At 39.7% G+C, this 19,720-nt stretch overlaps 2 protein-coding genes across 2 annotated transcripts in view; both read left to right on the forward strand.

Annotated features, from left to right (window-relative positions):
• LOC121373137 (beta-hexosaminidase-like) lies at nucleotides 1-12,334 on the forward strand. Its single transcript, XM_041499589.1, has 7 exons — nucleotides 1-126; nucleotides 3,235-3,774; nucleotides 5,354-5,527; nucleotides 6,037-6,464; nucleotides 7,087-7,821; nucleotides 10,508-10,748; nucleotides 11,900-12,334. Exons 1-7 carry the CDS (start codon nucleotides 90-92, stop codon nucleotides 12,154-12,156), a joined length of 2,412 nt encoding a protein of 803 aa, XP_041355523.1. The 5' UTR covers nucleotides 1-89; the 3' UTR covers nucleotides 12,157-12,334.
• LOC121373138 (beta-hexosaminidase-like) overlaps nucleotides 12,310-19,720 on the forward strand; it is a 23,607-nt gene continuing 16,196 nt past the window's right edge. The window contains exons 1-5 of the mRNA XM_041499590.1: nucleotides 12,310-12,322; nucleotides 13,100-13,262; nucleotides 14,860-15,000; nucleotides 16,506-16,552; nucleotides 18,006-18,758. Coding sequence (XP_041355524.1) covers nucleotides 12,310-12,322; nucleotides 13,100-13,262; nucleotides 14,860-15,000; nucleotides 16,506-16,552; nucleotides 18,006-18,758 — 1,117 coding nt within the window. The remainder of the gene's footprint in view (nucleotides 12,323-13,099; nucleotides 13,263-14,859; nucleotides 15,001-16,505; nucleotides 16,553-18,005; nucleotides 18,759-19,720) is intronic.

A 19,720-nucleotide genomic window follows, 5' to 3' on the forward strand; every position in this document is an offset into this window, starting at 1 on the left:
GTCCGACTTCGTTTTAAAGGAATGCCACGTGGTCTGGGTCTAATATCCGAGCTCGAACGGTCACCCGGGAAGGTGGTATCACGAGAAAAATGGACCTTGTGTTATACCTTGTGCCACTGATTGCAGGTACGATTTTCACTTTTATTTCATATAGAAATTCAGGGGCGGATTATGCTTTAGGTAAGGGGGGAGGGGGTTCCGAAACAATATGTAAATTTTAGGTGGACATCAGTTTAGATCTACGTGGTGGGGTTATTGGCTTGTTTTAGCCGGGGGAGTGGGGTTCCGTGCAACTGGGAAATCCCCCGATAATCCGCTCCTGAAATTCTAAATAACATAATTAATTTAAAAAAAATATCTTTAGTTCTCATCACCACCCGACCCTAAAATACACAATGGCAATATATAGCATTAAAATACTAAATGTAGGCGCGGATCCAGATTTTGTTTTGCGGGGACGTTTATATGCAACTGTGTATTTAGCGATAAATGCACTTTATTGTGTGTGTGTGTGTGAGAGAGAGAGAGAGAGAGAGAGAGAGAGAGAGAGAGAGAGAGAGAGGGGGGAGAGCGTGGGGGTTGTTTTTAATGTAGTAAGCAGGGGGGGTCCAGACCCACTCGAACCCCCCCCCCCCCCCCCCGGATCTGCGCCTAAAATCGACACACTGTATCCAAAATCGTTCTTAAAAGTATGGGATTAAAACCAAAAAAAAAGAAGAAGTTTTTTAAATATTGATCGAAAATTAAATTAATTTATTTGATAAAAACATGCAGGGACAAGTGGAACGAGTAACTGCAGTGATATTTACAATATTATCGTAAATAATGTTCACTTATACGTAACAATTTAGCGGTCTCCCGAATTTAACCGCATTGTGTATTTATAATGGCATGCTTTGTTGAAACCTGGCATCTAGCGTAGAGATTAATGATGTTTTATTTATTTATGACACACCCGTTGGTGAGGACACTATAATTTTTGTGGTACAATACGGCGATATTAGACATGTCGAATATCGATTTTAAGACATCTGATTGGCTGCTAATCTGTGATAACATATATTACACTTAAAGCACATTTGGCAACATTGAAGTAACAAAAACAAACAAACAACAAAAAAAACACCCACACAAAACAACAACAACAAAACCTACCATCGCCACCACCACCACCAGCATCACCACCACAACAGCAACACCAAAACCCACCTCATCAAGAACAACGACAATGATGATAAAGCAAAAATAAAAACAATTAAAAAAATCCGATGACAAATCATTAAATCCTTCCCTCAAGTAAAGTCAGTGAATTATTAAAAAGAGAAATATACATTACCTTGCTTATTGGGGTGGGGCCGAGCCCAGTGGTAAAGCGCAAGCCTGATGCGCGTTCGGTCTAGGATCGATCCCGTTGGTGGGCCCATTGGGATATTTCTCGTACCAGCCAGTTCACGACTAGTATATGAAAGTCTGTGGTATGTGCTATCGTATCTGTGGGATGGTGCGTATAAAAAATCCCTTGCTACTAAGGGAAACATGTAGAGGGTTTCCTCTCTATGACTGTGTCAAAATGGCCATAGTTGTGACATCCAATAGCCGTTGATTAATAAATCAATGTGCTACAGTGGTGTTGCTTATTAATCACCCATCCTTAAATGATTAAAATGGTTTTATTGATATCCAACAAAATGAAAAATTAAAATAATACCAAATATTCCCTCTCTCCGTCCCTACCCATAATAATAATTTAAAAAATAATGATGAGAACTAGAATACTTTTTGAAATGACATTGTATTTGTGAATAAACTCATTGTAAATTAAGCACGAGCGTAGGAAGTTGCCAAAAAGTGTGTGTCGGTGGGGGGGGGGGAGCACTTTTGTATTTACACACTTTTACACTATCATAAAGCAAATATAAAGCAAAATATCTGAAAAGTGTGTGCGTGTGGGGAGGGGGGCAAGGGTGCATCCCCACCCCCACCCCCTCCCCCCGTTTCCTACGCCAGTGTTAAGTCTACACCTGTTTGTTTGTTTTTGGTTTGTGTTGTTAGTTTTTTTTAAATAAATAAATAAATAATACTAATGGTAGAAACATGCGATTTTATCAAAGTCAGCTTTCGTTTGTGTGTCATGCATTAAGAAAATGTCTCAACGTATTTAAATGCAATCATATTGCCACTTAATCGGACTATCTTCGCGTTGTTGCCCTCATAATATGTTTTCGTAGCCCAGTGGTACATCGCTCGCTTGATGCGCGGTCGGTTTGGGATCGAACCCCGTCAGTGGGCCCACTGCGCTATTTCTCGCTCCAGCCAGTGCACCACGACTGGTACATCAAAGGCCGTGGTATGTGCTATTCTGTCTATGGGATGGTGCATATAAAGATCCCTTGCTGCTAATCGAAAAGAGTAGCCCATGAAGTGGCGACAGCGGGTTTCCTCTCTCAATATGTGTGTGATCCTTAACCTTATGTCTGACGCCATATAACCGTAAATAAAATGTGATGAGTGCGTCGTTAAATAAAACATTTCCTTCCTTCCTTCATATTGTTTCCAGCTACCATTTCAATTTATCGCTTTTCAGTTTTGTTGTAATTTTGCGTTATCGAATTCTAAGTGATCTCTCTCGATTCTAATAGCAACAAGGGGAAAACACAAGGCAGACATTAGCCACTATACTAGGCAGATTAAAACAACAATTTCACTTCCAGTATGCCAAAGAAGAATATACATGTAATTAATACAAAATCTTAATTGTTAAACACACACACACACACAGAGACACACACACACACACACACACACACAGAGACACACACATAGACACTCACACATAGACACACACACACACACATATACACACACAGACACACACATAAACACACACACACACACATACACACACACAAACACAAAATCACACACACACACATAAACACACACACACACATACACACACACACACACACACACATACATACATACACACAGATACACACAAACACATACACACATACACACACATATACACACATACACACACACATACACACACACACACACACACACATACACACACGCACATACACACATGCGCGCGCAAAACACACACACACACACACACACAAACACACAAACCCCAACAAGAACCAAAGCAACCCACACACAACATACCTACGCCCCTGATTTCACACTAAGTGTACATGTATTTTCTAATTTTCTTATATATTTCAGTTATTGTCCACTCCAAAACATGGAATCAGTCGATACTAGACGACGTTGCCAAGAACCTCAAGATTCAAATCGTTGCCACTGACAACACGAAGGAACACGACACATATCTGGCCGAAATATCGCTCACCAACAAAGGAACGCACGTCATAACGAAACATGGCAACTGGAAGATATTCTTCTCAAGCGGGTCGCTAATCGAACCCACACACCTTCCTGTTGAACGTTCACCCAATCCGGAAGACCTTGTTGTGGGAGGTCAAGGGGTCAGAGTGCACCACTCCAAAGGGTCGCTCTTTTGGTTGGAGCCGACAGACGACTTCTGCGAGTTCCCGCCAGGAAGTAGCAGAAAGGTCAAATATAAAGGTCAGCGATGGGCGGTCGCTAAGACGGATTTCTTCCCTGACTGGTATGTGGTGGTTCCTGGCCTCGAGCCAAGACTAATAGAGAGCACCGTGGGTGAGGGTCTGGAATTCATTGGGGACTTCACGAAACCTCAACAGTGGAAGCGGTACAATACGGATCGGTATAACCCATTTACAGGTAAGTAATTGTTGTATTGCATTAGTGTCAACTGACCCCCTCACCCCGCAACGCACATACCCCTCCTACTCCCCCCCCCCGAAATAAAAACAACCAAAAACAACAACAAACAACACCAAACAGACAAACAACAACAGCAAAAGACCATAAACAACCAACCCCCACCAACAAAAATAAATAAAAATAAAATAAAATAACCAACATAACCGCAAATAAAAGCAAAACTAGGATGTAGCAAATACAAGTAATAAAGATGAACAAACAAAAACGGGAAAAACAAGAACTCCAAAACACAAACACAAACTAACCCTCCAAAACAACAACAAAACAACAACAAAATATAACAACAACAACAATGATAACAACAGTAACAATAACAGCAGTAACAATAAAAACCACAGAAAAAAATCCACACTAAATAAACAAAATGAATAAATAACTATTCAATAAATCAAAAGAAAGAAAATACCCCCCCCCACCCCCCATCAACAACAAACCTTTAGGGTTATTGCTAAATAACACAACACAATATTGTTACACACCAGTTGATGAAAACACCATGTGTTATTTTTGATAACTCATAATTCTTTACAAATGTACTTGTGTTAACAATTTCAAGACATACGACTGACTGCTCCTAGGTGATGACCAGGTGGCCAATGTCTTACGTCCATTAAACAAAAGCACGATGGAAATCGCTTACACAGTGACGTAAAGTTAACCTGGCAATCATGTGTCTGTGACACGTAAGGAAACTACAAGTGCAAAGGATTGTAAAATCTTTTACTTGATAGAAATGTTACAATTTGCTTAAAACCTGTTTTTTGAGGATATGTAAGAAATAAAATAATACATTCGTGTTCGTTAGATACCATTTATCTCGCAACTCGTTGTGAGGTAAATGGATCTAACGGCCACTAATGTATTATTCTCTACGTACAAAAACGTATTTTAATCTTCTCGCTACGTAGTCTTCATGTCCTACTTGTTATTAAAAGAAAGGAAGGAAATGTTTTATTTAATGACGCACTCAACACATTGTATTTACGGTTACATGGCGTCGGACATATGGTTAAGGACCACACAGATATTGAGAGAGGAAACCCGCTGTCGCCACTTCATGGGCTATTCTTTTCGATTAGCAGCATGGGGTCTTTTATATGCACCATTTCACAGACATGATAGCACACACCACGGCCTTTGATATACCAGTCGTGGTGCACTGGCTGGAGCGAGAAATAGCACAATGTATAAACAATACTTTACAACACACAGTAAAGATAGTCAGTAGTATTCTTGCTTTTAATGTGTTTTCGTGGTTTTATTAAGGCTCAAGCACGCTGTTCATGGCACACACCTCAGCTATGTGGGCTTTCTGTCCAGGACAGTGAGTTAGTGGTTAGTTTTTAGTGTTTAGTGAGAGAGCTCGGAGAGAAGGCAATTTAGTTGTCTTTCACCTACTCGTTGAGTCTTTGTACTCGCTCTGGATGGGAGCCGGTACCGAGAGGCGAACCCAGTATCTACCATCCTTAAATCCAGTGGCTTACTCACTTCACGATCTTAATTTTATTTTATGCAGCCCAAGAACGTTATGAGAGAAACAAACTTCCGGAAGTCGCAGACAAGGAAGAGATTAGAGTTATCCCTTCCCCGCATCACGTGACTATCAACAAACAGTCGAGTACGGTGGTTGACAGGATATGGAAGATTTACGCCCAGCGAGGAGTGGAAACCGAAGCTTTATATCTAAGAGGTAGTCCAGAAGGGTCGTACTATACCCGTCCATGATTCTTGTTTTGTTTTGTTTGTTGTTGGGTTTCTTTGCTGTTGTTGTATTTTGTTGTTTTGTTTTTGTTTTATTTTTTGTTATTATTTTTTTGGTCAACAATTTCAGTTTGGTTTTATGTCCAAAAAAAAGTAAAATAAAAAGTGCTTTGAAAATTACTAAAATGTTCTATTCTATTTGTATGTACAATCATTAAAACAAACAAACAAACTCCCAAAACAATCAGTAACAATAATAATTGTATTTTAGTATGATAGTACTACTTATCTTTGGTGAAGATTGTCGTCTGCTGCATAGACAATACATTCGTAGTATATTTGATTGAATATCTTATCCTACATAACTCAGTATTCTTTCAACAGGCCCAAAATAGTATTTATCTTTAGAGAAATCCAAAGTATTATCATAGAGTTGAGTTTGTTTTGCTTATGTGTTATTAAATTGCTAAAATTTTATTTTATTTTTGTTTTCTTCAGAGAAATCCAACATAGAATTGTCACAGACAGATTTGCCGAAAAACATCGTCCGTCTTAGCACCGGCTACGTCAACATCAGCGGCAACGTCCTCACAGACAGCGAGGACGCTTACACACTCTCCATTGATCCTGCTCTCAGAGTAATATCAATCCAAGGTCAAGGCCGCTCGGGCGTCTTCTACGGCGTGCAGACACTGTTGAGTTTAATGTCCGCCGGAGGAATTGTCTACAAGACGGATGTTAAAGACGCGCCCCGATATCAGTACAGAGGGGTGCTCCTGGACGTAGGGAGGAATTTTCGACCCAAGGAAGACGTGATCAAGCTCCTAGACGTGATGTCCACGTACAAGCTCAACAAGCTGCATTTCCACCTCACGGACGACGAGGGCTGGAGGCTACAGATCCCAGGGCTGTCAGAACTCACGGAGGTTATTCGAGGGGCATAACCCCCAGCCCAATTCTGTTTATATGAGAATACGGCTAATGTTCTTAGTATTATACATTGTAAATGTTTAAATGTCAGACAACCAAACTAATGATTCCACAAACACGCAAAGCACACATGACAATAAAATAAAATGTTTTTGAATAGTACAAACATTACAAGAAGATCCTCTCTCTCTCTCTCTCTCTCTCTCTCTCTCTCTCTCTCTCTCTCTCTCTCTCTCTCTCTCTCTCTCTCTCTCTCTCTCTCTCTCTCTCCTTTTAACTGCATATTTTTCAATTAAGGCTTTTGATAATTTAAATCAGATATTATTTACATTTTATTGTTTAGATTATCCATTGCCGTCCATCCGTAGTGTTTACTGTTCATCCTGGTCTCTAATACATTTTTTTCATATTATTTTCTTTTAAAAAGGCACGTACTTCAGAGAAGCAACAGTTATGTAAACGAGCGTTAGTCAGTTTGCAAGGGTATTTCCCCGTTTCGACTACACAAACTCTTGTTTCACTCTGTTGTATCTTTACCCAGATATGTTAGAGTTAACCAGACTTAAGTGTCCGTTTTTTATGGATTGAATCTAGGTTATCGTTCCTCTTTTTCTTCAGGTTGGATCCAAACACTGTCACGATCTTACAGAAACAAAATGCCTCCTTCCACAGCTCGGGTCAGGGCCCACCGCAGACACTTCCGGATCCGGGTTTTACACTGTAGCAGACTACCAAGAAATCCTCCGACAGGCAGAAAGGAGGCACATCCATGTGATACCGGAAGTAGCTATGCCCAGTCATGCGCATGCGGCCATAAAGGCGATGAACGCACGGTACAAGAAGTTTCGAAAGCTTAGGCGGGCAGAAGAGGCTCGGGAATATCTGTTATCAGAGAAGGGTGATCCGTCGAGATATCTCTCCACCCAGATGTTCGACGACAACGCAATGAACCCGTGCATGGAATCAACTTTTAGGTTCATCGATTACGTCATACAGGAAATAGCCGTGATTCACTCGCAGGCGCAGCCGCTGACGGTGTTTCACTTCGGCGGAAGTGACGTGGCAGTCGGAGCGTGGACGAAATCCAAACACTGTCGAACTCTTCGAAATGCGACCGAGGTCAACGCGTCGGAACTGAAAGAACTCTTCTTTAGGAAAGTCGCGAAAATCACCGCGTCACGTCATCTCAGCGTTGCAGGGTGGGAAGACGGGTTGATGCACCTCGGGTTAACGGGCACGCCTTTCAATTTATCGGGAGTTGAAAACAGGAGGGTTTATGCGCATGCGTGGGACAACGTCTGGGAGACGGGATCTGCAGGTCGTGCGTACAAGCTAGCTAACAGCGGATATAAGGTGAGAACATTAATCTCGAAGTGAAAAACAAATCGAGTGTAGTGATTAATTACTCCGCTAATTTAGATTATGGAAAGTCCTTCAATATATATGGTGGGTCGGGATGTAGCCCAGTGGTACAGCGTTCGCTCGATGCGCGGTCGGTGTGGGATCGATCCCTGTCGGTGGGCCCACTGGGCTAGTTCTCGTTCCAGCCAGTGCACAGACGACTGGTATATCAAAGGCCGTGGTATGTACTACCCTGTCTGTGGGATGGTGCATATAAAAGATTCCTTGCTGCTAATCTGAAAGAGTAGCCCATGAAGTGGCGACAGGGGGTTTCCTCTCTTAATATCTGTGTGGTCCTTAACCATATGTCTGACGTCATATAACCGTAAATAAAACGTGTTGAGTGCGTCGATAAATAAAACACGTCTTGCTTTCAATATATATGATATTCTATTGATACCATATAAATTCATATCCTAAGGAGAAGTAAAAATTAAATTCATTTAACTAGTATTGCAGGAGTGATGGGAAGTGAGAACGACAGGTCCATTTAAATGGTCATATCTGAAGAACAGGTCAAAAGTGAACCATACAGCGGCAATGGTTTTGACGGGTGAAAAAGTGAAAGAATGGGTCCACCGAGAGGGACCGATCCTACGATCAATGCAACTCTGGCTAGCGTTCTATCAAGTATTCTAGTCCTCTCTCTCTCTGTCTGTCTGTCTGTCTCTCTCTCTCTCTCTCTCTCTCTCTCTCTCTCTCTCTCTCTCTCTCTCTCTCTCTCTCTCTCTCTCTCTCTGTCTGTCTGTCTGTCTGTCTGTCTGTCTCTCTCTCTCTCTACCGGCCTCGGTGGCGTTGTGGCAGGCCATCGGTCTACAGGCTGGTAGGTACTGGGTTCGGATCCCAGTCGAGGCATGGGATTTTTAATCCAGATACCGACTCCAAACCCTGAGTGAGTGCTCCGCAAGGCTCAATGGGTAGGTGTAAACCACTTGCACCGACCAGTGATCCATAACTGGTTCAACAAAGGCCATGGTTTGTGCTATCCTGCCTGTGGGAAGCGCAAATAAAAGATCCCTTGCTGCCTGTCGTAAAGAAGAGTAGCCTATGTGGCGACAGCGGGTTTCCTCTAAAAACAGTGTCAGAATGACCATATGTTTGACGTCCAATAGCCGATGATAAGATTAAAAATCAATGTGCTCTAGTGGCGTCGTTAAATAAAAAACAAACTTTACTCTCTCTCTCTCTCTCTCTCCTCTCTCTCTCTCTCTCTCTCTCTCTCTCTCTCTCTCTCTCTCTCTCGTACTATCTGTCCCTCTTTTTCTATGTCCGTCTCTTTGTAAATTTCAAATAATCAACTAACGAGGTTTCGTTAATCGACTTTTGATAGATTTAAAATTCAGTGTATTTGATGGGTTTCCCCACAATGGCGTTTTCACCGTTTCAGTCAGCATCCCACGACTGGTACACCCAAGGACTTGATAAAAAATAAAAATTGTGTCCACCTCTATATACATAAATATAAAATATGGCTTGTGTCTACCCCACCCACCCCTAGTGACTGTGCCCTTCCTTTAGAGAGTGCGCTCTTTCCCCAGTTCCAGATATCGTTCCTACGAGCCCGACTCCTTTCCTGTAGTGACACAATGTCTTAATAACGATTTGTTAGATACTAACGGGCCTTATGTTAGGTTTAAGTTAGCTCGAGTGTCCTCTAGCGTTATTCTATTATATGTGAGGATAACGCTAGAGATGACTGTGTGCAATACTTCGGCAATCGTCGACGACCAAATGGTAGCCAGCTGTATGTTTTCCTAAATCTGATGTCGCATACCTTTAGTTTGATTATTCCCGAGTCTAAAGTCTCACTACAAAGATGTCATCTGCCATTGATATCCATGTTAAATTGCCAAAATTAAAATGGAGATTGTCAATAGAACGGATTCTCGTTGGCACTAACAACATACATCACCGCGAACATACATTATATAAGCATTTATTTTCACTCCGTCTCGGTATTTTTGCTATATGGCCGCATCTGGCTGTAGTACCGGTCCGAACAGGTGGTTCATTAAGCGATTCACTCTGGCTGTCTCTTGCTCTATACACTCATGTCCCAAAAAATCAGTGCACAACATTACAAAATAACATGGGCAAAATACAGCCAGAAGGCTTACCATTAAACATACATATTGCTCTAATTCTTCACCATTTCCTAGAAGTGAATATGTGAACCATAACATGTGTCACAATTAGGAACGGTGGTGGACCGTCGTCAATCAACTCTCAACTGGAATTGAACTGCATAGTGAGACCTAAACATGGAATTAAACTTACATGTTGGTAACCGGTATCGACACTAGACGAAGCAATCCGACGCCCCTATGTGAAACGCCCGTTATTGTTGTGCTGTCGTAAGTATGGGGAGAAGTGACTCGACTGTCACGCTAATGTTTAGTGGTCGTATCACGCGCACTCGACTCGAACTAAACGTCTGTGTTATCAGATTTAGGGGGGAAAATACGTATTTCAGACACAGTAGCTGGCTACCGTTTGGTCGTCGACGTTCGCCGAATTATTACACGCAGTCATCTCTAACGTTATCCTCACGTATAATAGAATAGCACTTGAAGACACAAGATAGGTCAAAGTGCGCTGACCATAAACGCACATTTCTTTCCTTTATTATTTGTATAAGGTTGTGATGTGCCAGGCAACTCACCTGTATTTCGACCACCCTTACGAACCGGATCCTTTGGAGCGCGGAAACTACTGGGCAACCAGGTACACGGATACGAAGAAAACGTTCACGTTCATGCCGGAAAATCTCTATGCCAATATAGACGTTAAGCGATCAGGGGAGGCAATTACGAGAGAAGAAGCGTGCGGCACAGACGGTCTATACTGCCCTCCCCTTAGTGATCCACAGAACATTGTAGGTAATTATTTTTTAGTAAGAATTCATGTTAAATTTGCGTACGTTTGTAATAGTAAAAAAAAGTTGTTTGATGGGAAAAAGAATGATAAATACGACACCGAAATTTACCTAAATTAATTAAACTGTGTCACGACGGTTTTTAAATGCAAAAACAGCAACAGCAACGCAACTTAAATTACATAATCAACAGTTTTGTTTACGCTTTTAGAACGGGCGAGGGTAGCAAAAATGATTACGCCTTGGACGCTTTTTAAATTGTTCATAATACTTGGTGAAATCCAGTATTCATATTTTACTGAAAACCAAAAGAAACACGAATATAGTTTACGATTTGTGTTTGTAGTCAGGAGATTTTAGCGTTTTTAATCAGGTAAACCTTGTCTAATTGCAAACTAACCACAACCCTAATTTTCATGAAGGTATTTAGTACAATAGCCTTTATTCTGCTTCCTCTCTTTCCCTTAGAATTAGCGCACATTGGCGTCAAAAGATTATAGCAACTGGTGTGTAGGATAGGGGTAGTTATATATTAATTTGAGTTCCATCTGAAGTAATGCATGTCCAGAACTCGGGGGATGGGGGGGGGGGGGGGGCAGTGCCCTCTGTCCTTCTCCCCACTTTTTAAGCCTATGGTGTAGAATTGTAGAATTGAGAGGTAGATGTTTGTTTTTTGCATGAACACCGTAACCTAGGCCTTGTTACATGTCGGAAGATACAAGGTCCTGCAACGGGAGGGGCTAGTATTAATTCATAGTGTTTTCTCTAGAAATTTGGCAATAAATGAATAGCAAAATATATAATAGAGACATTTTTATTAATTAATAATACATTTTTTTTTAGTGTTTTATCATGGCAATTTTAGAATTAATTATTGAAAAAGGCTTTTTTAATCTCAGTGCAGCATGGCACTGATTAAGGTAAGATGGTGCTAGACTAGTGAGGTATGGTTCTGCACCATGCTAAAACAAGCTAGGGAAAACACTAATTCAATAATGCCACTTTCAACAAATAGATGGGTGTATTATCTTTAGAGATGGGGGAGGGGTGGCAATACAATTCTGGTCCCTCCATACTTCTATAGTGAAAGAAATGTAACAGTAATTAATGTTAACCTTTGAACCTGGTTTTGAGCAGACGATCTAATTGTGACAGGTATTCAAGGACAACTGTGGAGTGAGACCGTCAGAACCACGGACCATCTTCACTCGATGGTATTCCCGCGACTCCTTGCGCTGGCAGAACGTGCATGGCACCGGGCATCCTGGGAGATAATGGCTCACAAGGAATCACGTGATCGCGATATGGAATCCGATTGGCTGTCTTTCGCCGTGGCCGTCAGGAAACGAGAACTTCCGAGGCTTGATTCAGCCGGGATAAAGTACAGAATTCCCCTGCCAGGAGCTAGGTGAGACAGAGTACATAAATATCCACACCGGATGGCCACAGATCACAGTTATCTTCCCATTTTGTTGACGAAAAACTGAAATTATCTTTGCACAAGTAGTCTGCAGTTTGGTTATTTTATGGCACATAGCTTTGTAATGGCACATATTATATTGACCATGATACGGGAGAGTGTGTAGTTTGCAAATATGAGAAACTTGTTAACAATGAAGAAGAAGAAGGAATGTTTTATTTAACGACGCACTCAACACATTTTATTTACGGTTATATGGCGTCAGACATATGGTTAAAGACCACACAGATATTGAGAAAGGAAACCCGCTGTCGCCACTTCATGGGCTACTATTTTCGATTAGCAGCAAGGGATCTTTTGTATGCATCATCCCACAGACAGGGTAGTACATACCACGGCCTGTGATAAACCAGTCGTGGTGCACTGGCTGGAACGAGAAATAGCCCACTGGGTCCACCGACGAGGATCGATCCCACACCGATCGCGCATCGAGCGAGCGCTGTACCACTGGGATACGTCCCGCCCCCTTGTTAACAATGAAGACATCTTTGTGAATTGCAATCCATGAACATGCAGTACATGTTTGTTTTAATGTAAAATGGGTGTACTCTGGCCACATTTAGCTCGAGTATCCTGGGAGAAAGAGCTGGACAGCAGAGGCTGTTCCTTTCAGGATATATAACCCTCAGCCAGGCAAATATGCATACAAATTTTATAGCCACTAATGTCATTTTATAGAAAATAATTGTTATATGTGCCAGATCGCTGGGTATTAGGTTCCTGATCATTAAACTTTCTTACCCTTAAGGCCGACATTTTCTCACATGTAATTCCACGATCGGCACACTAAACACTTTGGTATGTATTGGGTTTTTGTGTGGGTTTTTAAACAATATTTATTAACGTTTGTATTAACGTTGGGAATTGACCAACAGGCGATGACTACTACCTCTTCCCGAACATGAAAAAGGAGCTCGGTGGTAATCATTTTGCCACAGATGATGATGATGTTATGAATGCTGTGGACCACTTTCTGGGGGCCCAAAATGGCGCCTTCTACACAGAAGGGATCCGTCTGCTCCATGACCGCTGTATTAAGTATGTTAATGTAGGAGGGGACTATGTTGAAAAATAACTGTAATTGATTTTCTAAAACTGACTTCTTCTACCACGAACTTATCAATCACCCCTCGTATTTTAAGGTATCTCCCTACATTTTACAATTACTAATGTTACACGGCAGACAAAATAATAAAATTGGAATAATAGAACAAATAGATTGGTGGACAAAAAATGAAGATATATACTGGTCTGTCTTTAGGAGAGTGCATAATAATGAATGAATAAATGTTTAACGACACCCCAGCACGAAAAATACATCGGCTACTGGGTGTCAAACTATGGTAAATACAACAATAATGTGATGATCAACATCAGTACAAAAATGCAAAAGTGTGCATAAGAAAGGTTCCATGCTCTGGTTTAGTATGAATAGATTATTACTCATATGGTTAAAAATATCTTGGTACATATCAAAGTGATACGTCCCACTAGAATGCCAACTGGGACGTAACACTTTTGACGTCACACGATGACGTCATCAATTGGCGCACTACAACCTTACACAAGTTACAAGAACGTCAACGAACCGAGATGAGTGATATAAATTAAGATCAATTATGGGTAATAAATAGGATATTAAACTCGCTACCATTTCGTATCATGTTTATGTCCCTCGTGAAATAATTTTCATTGTCACTCGCTAAAGTTCGTGACAATTGAAAATTATTTCACGAGGGACATAAACATGATACGAAATGGAAGCTCGTTTAATAGTCTATAATTATGTGTTGAAATACCCATGTTAAACACTAAATATTCGTAGTTTAAAAACATTCTGCAGTGTTTATCGTTTCTCCTGTCAAAGTGTTGACATAACGATATATAAGATACCAAACAAAGATTGTTTAAAGGGACATTCCTCAATTTGCTGCACTTGTTAAAATGTTATCGACTAACAGAGACGATTGTAATTACATATCAAATATATTTTTCTGCATAAAATATTATTGGCTGCATATTAAACGTGTTTCTGATCGTTCTAATATTTGTACAAAATTAAATTTCATTTTATTACCTAAAAAAATAGTTTTTCGTACGTACGAAATTATTTGAAGATAAAATCCAGTTTGGGCTTCTTACAAACATTAAGACGACCAGAAACACATTGAATATACAGACACTGCCATTCTAAACAAGAAAATATATTTAATATGTAAGTTTAATCGTAGAAATATTTTATTAGTCGGAAACATTTTACAATGCAGCAAACTCAGGCATGTCCCTTTAAAATGAGTTACTTTTAAAAAATAAATTTTGTTTTAATAGCATTGTTTGTAAAAAATAAAAGCAGGGCTTGAAAAAAGCTTTAAAATTGTATACACATCAAGCCTCTATGTAAAACATTAGCGGAGATACAGGTGTTTGAAGTCAAGAAGTCATGTTAATTCTGAGATAATTATCACAAAGTGGTGTAAGTTGGGTTCGATGTGTATCAATGATGCCAATCAGCCTACAAAATGTCTAGGAGATTGGAGACGATGACGTCAAAAAGTGTGTTGAATTAAAATGGAATGACCCATATATTCGCCCTGAGTAAAGATATTTTATCAATTTATGAACTCCATTTGTTTAGAATTAAGAATCAGAGATTGGAGGTATCGACCACCTTCCCGGGCCTGCCTGTGGAATACAGCTCTGATAACGGGACCACCTGGCTTAAGGTGACAGAATCTACAACTATTACAAACAAGGATTCCGTTCTGTTAAGAACAAGGTAAGATTAAGCCAAGTTATTTAAAAGAATGTGTAAAGTTTTATATAAAAAAAAGAAACATCCCAGCAATAAATATATATCTCGCCAAATTCATTGCAAACCCACTATACAGAAATGCACAACACATATATTACTTAGACACTCTATACAACAGAATGCTGATATGTTTGTACACTTATTTATAGGATATTAAACGACCTTCCAGTTCGTATCATGTTTGTGTCCCGAGTGAAATAATTTTTAACTGTCACACGCTTGAGCGTGAGACAATGGATTTATTTCACGAAGGACATAAACATGATACGAAATGATGGCAAGTTTAATATCATATTTATTACCCATTATCGATTTTAATTTATATCACTCTACTCGTTTGGTTAACATTCCTGTAAGGTTGTAGTGCAACAATCGATGACGTCGAAGTGTCCCACTTGGCGTATATATATATATATATATATATATATATTTAACCATTTGGGTAATAAATGGGCTTATTACTTTCCAAACAATATAAAAATCCTGAAAACTATTAGCTAATTGTGAAAAAAAACGTTTGTTTTTTTCGGAGGTCATCAACAGACCTGTAGGACAACATGTTAATGCAGACAAAAGCTTATTATTCTATAGTTTTTAGGCTTGGTATATATAAAAATACACACTTCGTCACATGGTGGTTTAGGGAACAAGTCGTAAGTTATCATACTAATAAAACAATTTTTCATTAAAGTAAGATGGTAATGACATTCCTGTTCATTAAATAAGATGGTAATGACATTCCTGTTCATTAAAGTAAGATGGTAATGACATTCCTGTTCATTAAAGTAAGATGGTAATGCCATTCCTGTTCATTAAATAAGATGGTAATGACATTCCTGTTCATTAAAGTAAGATGGTAATGCCATTCCTGTTCATTAAATAAGATGGTAATGCCATTCCTGTTCATTAAAGTAAGATGGTAATGCCATTCTTGTTCATTAAAGTAAGATGGTAATGCCATTCCTGTTCATTAAATAAGATGGTAATGCCATTCTTGTTCATTAAAGTAAGATGGTAATGCCATTCCTGTTCATTAAAGTAAGATGGTAATGCCATTCCTGTTCATTAAAGTAAGATGGTAATGCCATTCCTGTTCATTAAATAAGATGGTAATGCCATCCTTGTTCATTAAAGTAAGATGGTAATGCCATTCCTGTTCATTAAAGTAAGATGGTAATGCCATTCCTGTTCATTAAATAAGATGGTAATGCCATTCCTGTTCATTAAAATAGATGGTAATGCCATTCCTGTTCATTAAAGTAAGATGGTAATGCCATTCCTTTTCATTAAATAAGATGGTAATGCCATTCCTCCAATTTTTCCATATATATGTATCCTTATCTGCTAAAAACCGTACCTGCACTAAAACGTTTTAAATAGGATCAAACTAACAATATTTTTTCATACAACAATGGTTGGAATTAAATTATCGTTACCTTCTTCTCATTATTATTAATTATTATTTTCAGGTCATCTGATCTAAGTAGATTCAGTCGGGTCATAACATTTAACCCAGGTTAGTGTTTGTATTGATCTCAACTTAGCCAACTATGGGTTAATATACTGTTTTATGTGTATACTAAAGAGCATTTTTGTTTCCATACAAAAATCAATTGAGATTTGATTACTGCTGAGAGAGAGAGAGAGAGAGAGAGAGAGAGAGAGAGAGAGAGAGAGAGAGAGAGAGAGAGAGAGAGAGAGAGAGAGAGAGAGAGAGAGAGAGTACACCCGAGGTGGAGTAAATTTGGATCTGGGATGAGGCATGCCAAGTTCCATGGTCGAACTTTCCCCCACCGATGGTGCACTTTTTCTATCCCACATGACCGCATATGATGACGTATTTTTTCTTTCATCCATTCGGTAAACAAACCATTATTTTACACGAATAGATAAAGATGGCTGAACATGTAACATTTTGTTTACCATTTTATCATAAATAAACTACACTATCATATTTATCGTGTTTGTTTCATGTGTTAAATAAATAAAATTTAACACTGCAAATTAACAATATAGATTTTATAATGAAGGTTTTAATAACAAGATATTGATTTTAAAATGTGTCGAATGACCTCTCGTCACCATATCACATTAATATGACGTCATATATTACCAACGACGTCATGTTAAACGAGTGCGAGTGATATCCCATGTAGGATAGAAATTTCGTATTAATAGAATCTGTCACCGTTGTGAGGTATAGATATGGTAATTCCAACCGCATGCAGAATTTTTTTTTTTTTTTTTTGTGAGGGCCGAGGTTTACCGTGGCCATTACAAAAACATTTTGTCCCGAGAGTTGGAATTGCCTTATCTATACCTCACAACGGTGTTTGATTCTTTTTCTTACCCATTTAATTACGGTAACAAAACATTAATTTTGTAAGCTATAAATTGTTTATTGTAGAACGATTCATAAACATTTCACCTACAAACTCCTTTAATCATACGCGGAAAAATATAGTCCACATTATGCAACATAAACATGTATCAACTTACCAATAAATATAAAGTTGAAAATATTAATTTGTTTATATATTTTAAAAACAATGATACAACGTTAAATGACAAACTGAATTCTTAAAAACTTGAGTTATGGCGTAAATCGTCGTAAAACATAAGTTATGACGTCACGCATATGTAGAAATCTTCTAGCTCTCGGGTCAGACAGATTTTTCTAGCACCGTGCAAAAGCTGGATAACCCTGTCCAGTGGGAAAGAAATAGCTTTCTTTCATGTGATAGCTCTGTCCTACATAATCTAAAGATGAGAGAAAGATAATTATGTTTGTATGCATGACCTTTGATGTATCATTCGGGGTTATTGGTGGGTAACATGGGACGGGGTAAAACCCAACGTACCAGGGTAAGAGCTCTACCAATGAGTTATACACCACGTCAGTGATATAATCTGGATACCGAAACACCTATTTCATCTAACACTGAAACAAGATGTTGATTTCATTTCAGTTCCTCATGTTCCAGTGTTTGATCAGTCAGATATAGACTACATGGCGAACAACATGGATATCCATCTTGAGATCCTCAACACCACGACCAGCAACACCTCTAACTTCCTGGCTCAGCTCAGTATAAACAACACTGGTAATCGAGACATCAGATTTGGTAACTGGGGGATATGGTTCTGCAGCTTTACAACAATAAAGACTCACTTTCCCGGACATGACATCAGAACGAATCACCAGATGACTTTCAAACTGGTTCAAGGTTGCGTTTACAAACTGGAGCCAGCTCGTGGCTTTAGGCCCATTCTCTCTGGGGAGGACAGGAAAATAAAATTTGTCATTGGATCTTGGCGGTCGTTAACGCGTAGTGATTTCTTCCCAAACTGGTATGTGTCGTCACAAGGCATGATGAGTAGAACCATACACAGTGCAGCTGGTGAACAGGTGGATTTCTTGGGGACTTTTAATACATTGAATGAATACAGAATCGACGGAGACAGATACAGGGCGTATACACCAGAAGAAAGATACACCAGGTATAGTGACATCACAGACCTTGGCGAAGCTCCAATTCCGGTAATTCCGACGCCAATGTCTGTTAGCATCAACAGACGGTTCAGGGTTAACCTGGCCCAACATGGGTGGAAAATCGTCACTAAAGAGCAGTTCTTACCAGAAGCGAAGTTTCTGCAAAGTAAGACATACTCGATTATCTTGTTACAGGTGGGTGCGTGTGAGAAAGACTATATGAAGCTTGGTACGGGGAATCAGGACACAGCTACATAGCATATGTTTCGGCTGGACAAAAAGAGCAGTGCCACTAGCTATTTACCAATAATGACAGGTTTATGGTTTGGCGATATTTACTTAGCTCCCACTACACAGATATCATTTGCCACTGAAATCCATGTTAAATATGCCCAACTTCAAATGAAGATTGCCAATAGAACGGGTTCTCGATGACACTAAGAACATTCACCATTGTGAACATGCATTATATAAGCATTTATTTTCACTCCAAAATTCATAACATTAATTTCCGTCTCAGTTTTTCTTTTTTCTATATGACCACATCTGGCTGTAGTTATAGGTCCGAACAGGTGGTACATTAACTGATTCATTCTGGCTGTCTCTTCTGCTTTACACCCATGTCACAAAAATTCAATGCACAATATTACAAAATAACATGGGCAAAATCTAGCCAGAAGGCTTACCATTAAACATACACATTGTTTTAATTCTCACCCAATTACTAGAAGTGAATATGTGAACCACAACATATGTCACAATTAGGAACTATAGTGGACTGTGATATAGTGAACTCTCACCCGAAGTCATTTGTGTAGTGAGACCTTAGCATGGTTATGACGTAACAATACATAACTGGCATATACGTACGTAATATCTGCAGTCTGTGTGGAGGGACAGGACGTAGCCCAGTGGTAAAGCGCTCGCTCGATGTGCGGTCAGTCTGGGATTGATCCCCGTCGGTGGGCCCATTGGGCTATTTCTTGTTCTAGCCAGTGCACCACAACTGGCATATCAAAGGCTGTGGTATGTACTACACTGTCTGTGGGATGGTGCATATAAAATATTCCTTGCTGCTAATCGAAAAGAGTAGCCCATGAAGTGGCGACAGCGGGTTTCTTTTTGAATATCTGTGTGGTCCTTAACCATATGGCTGACGCCATATAACCGTAAATAAAATGTGTTGAGTGC

This window comes from Gigantopelta aegis, chromosome 5 (genome assembly GCF_016097555.1).
Source record: "Gigantopelta aegis isolate Gae_Host chromosome 5, Gae_host_genome, whole genome shotgun sequence".
NCBI classification, from domain to species: Eukaryota; Metazoa; Mollusca; class Gastropoda; order Neomphalida; family Peltospiridae; genus Gigantopelta; species Gigantopelta aegis.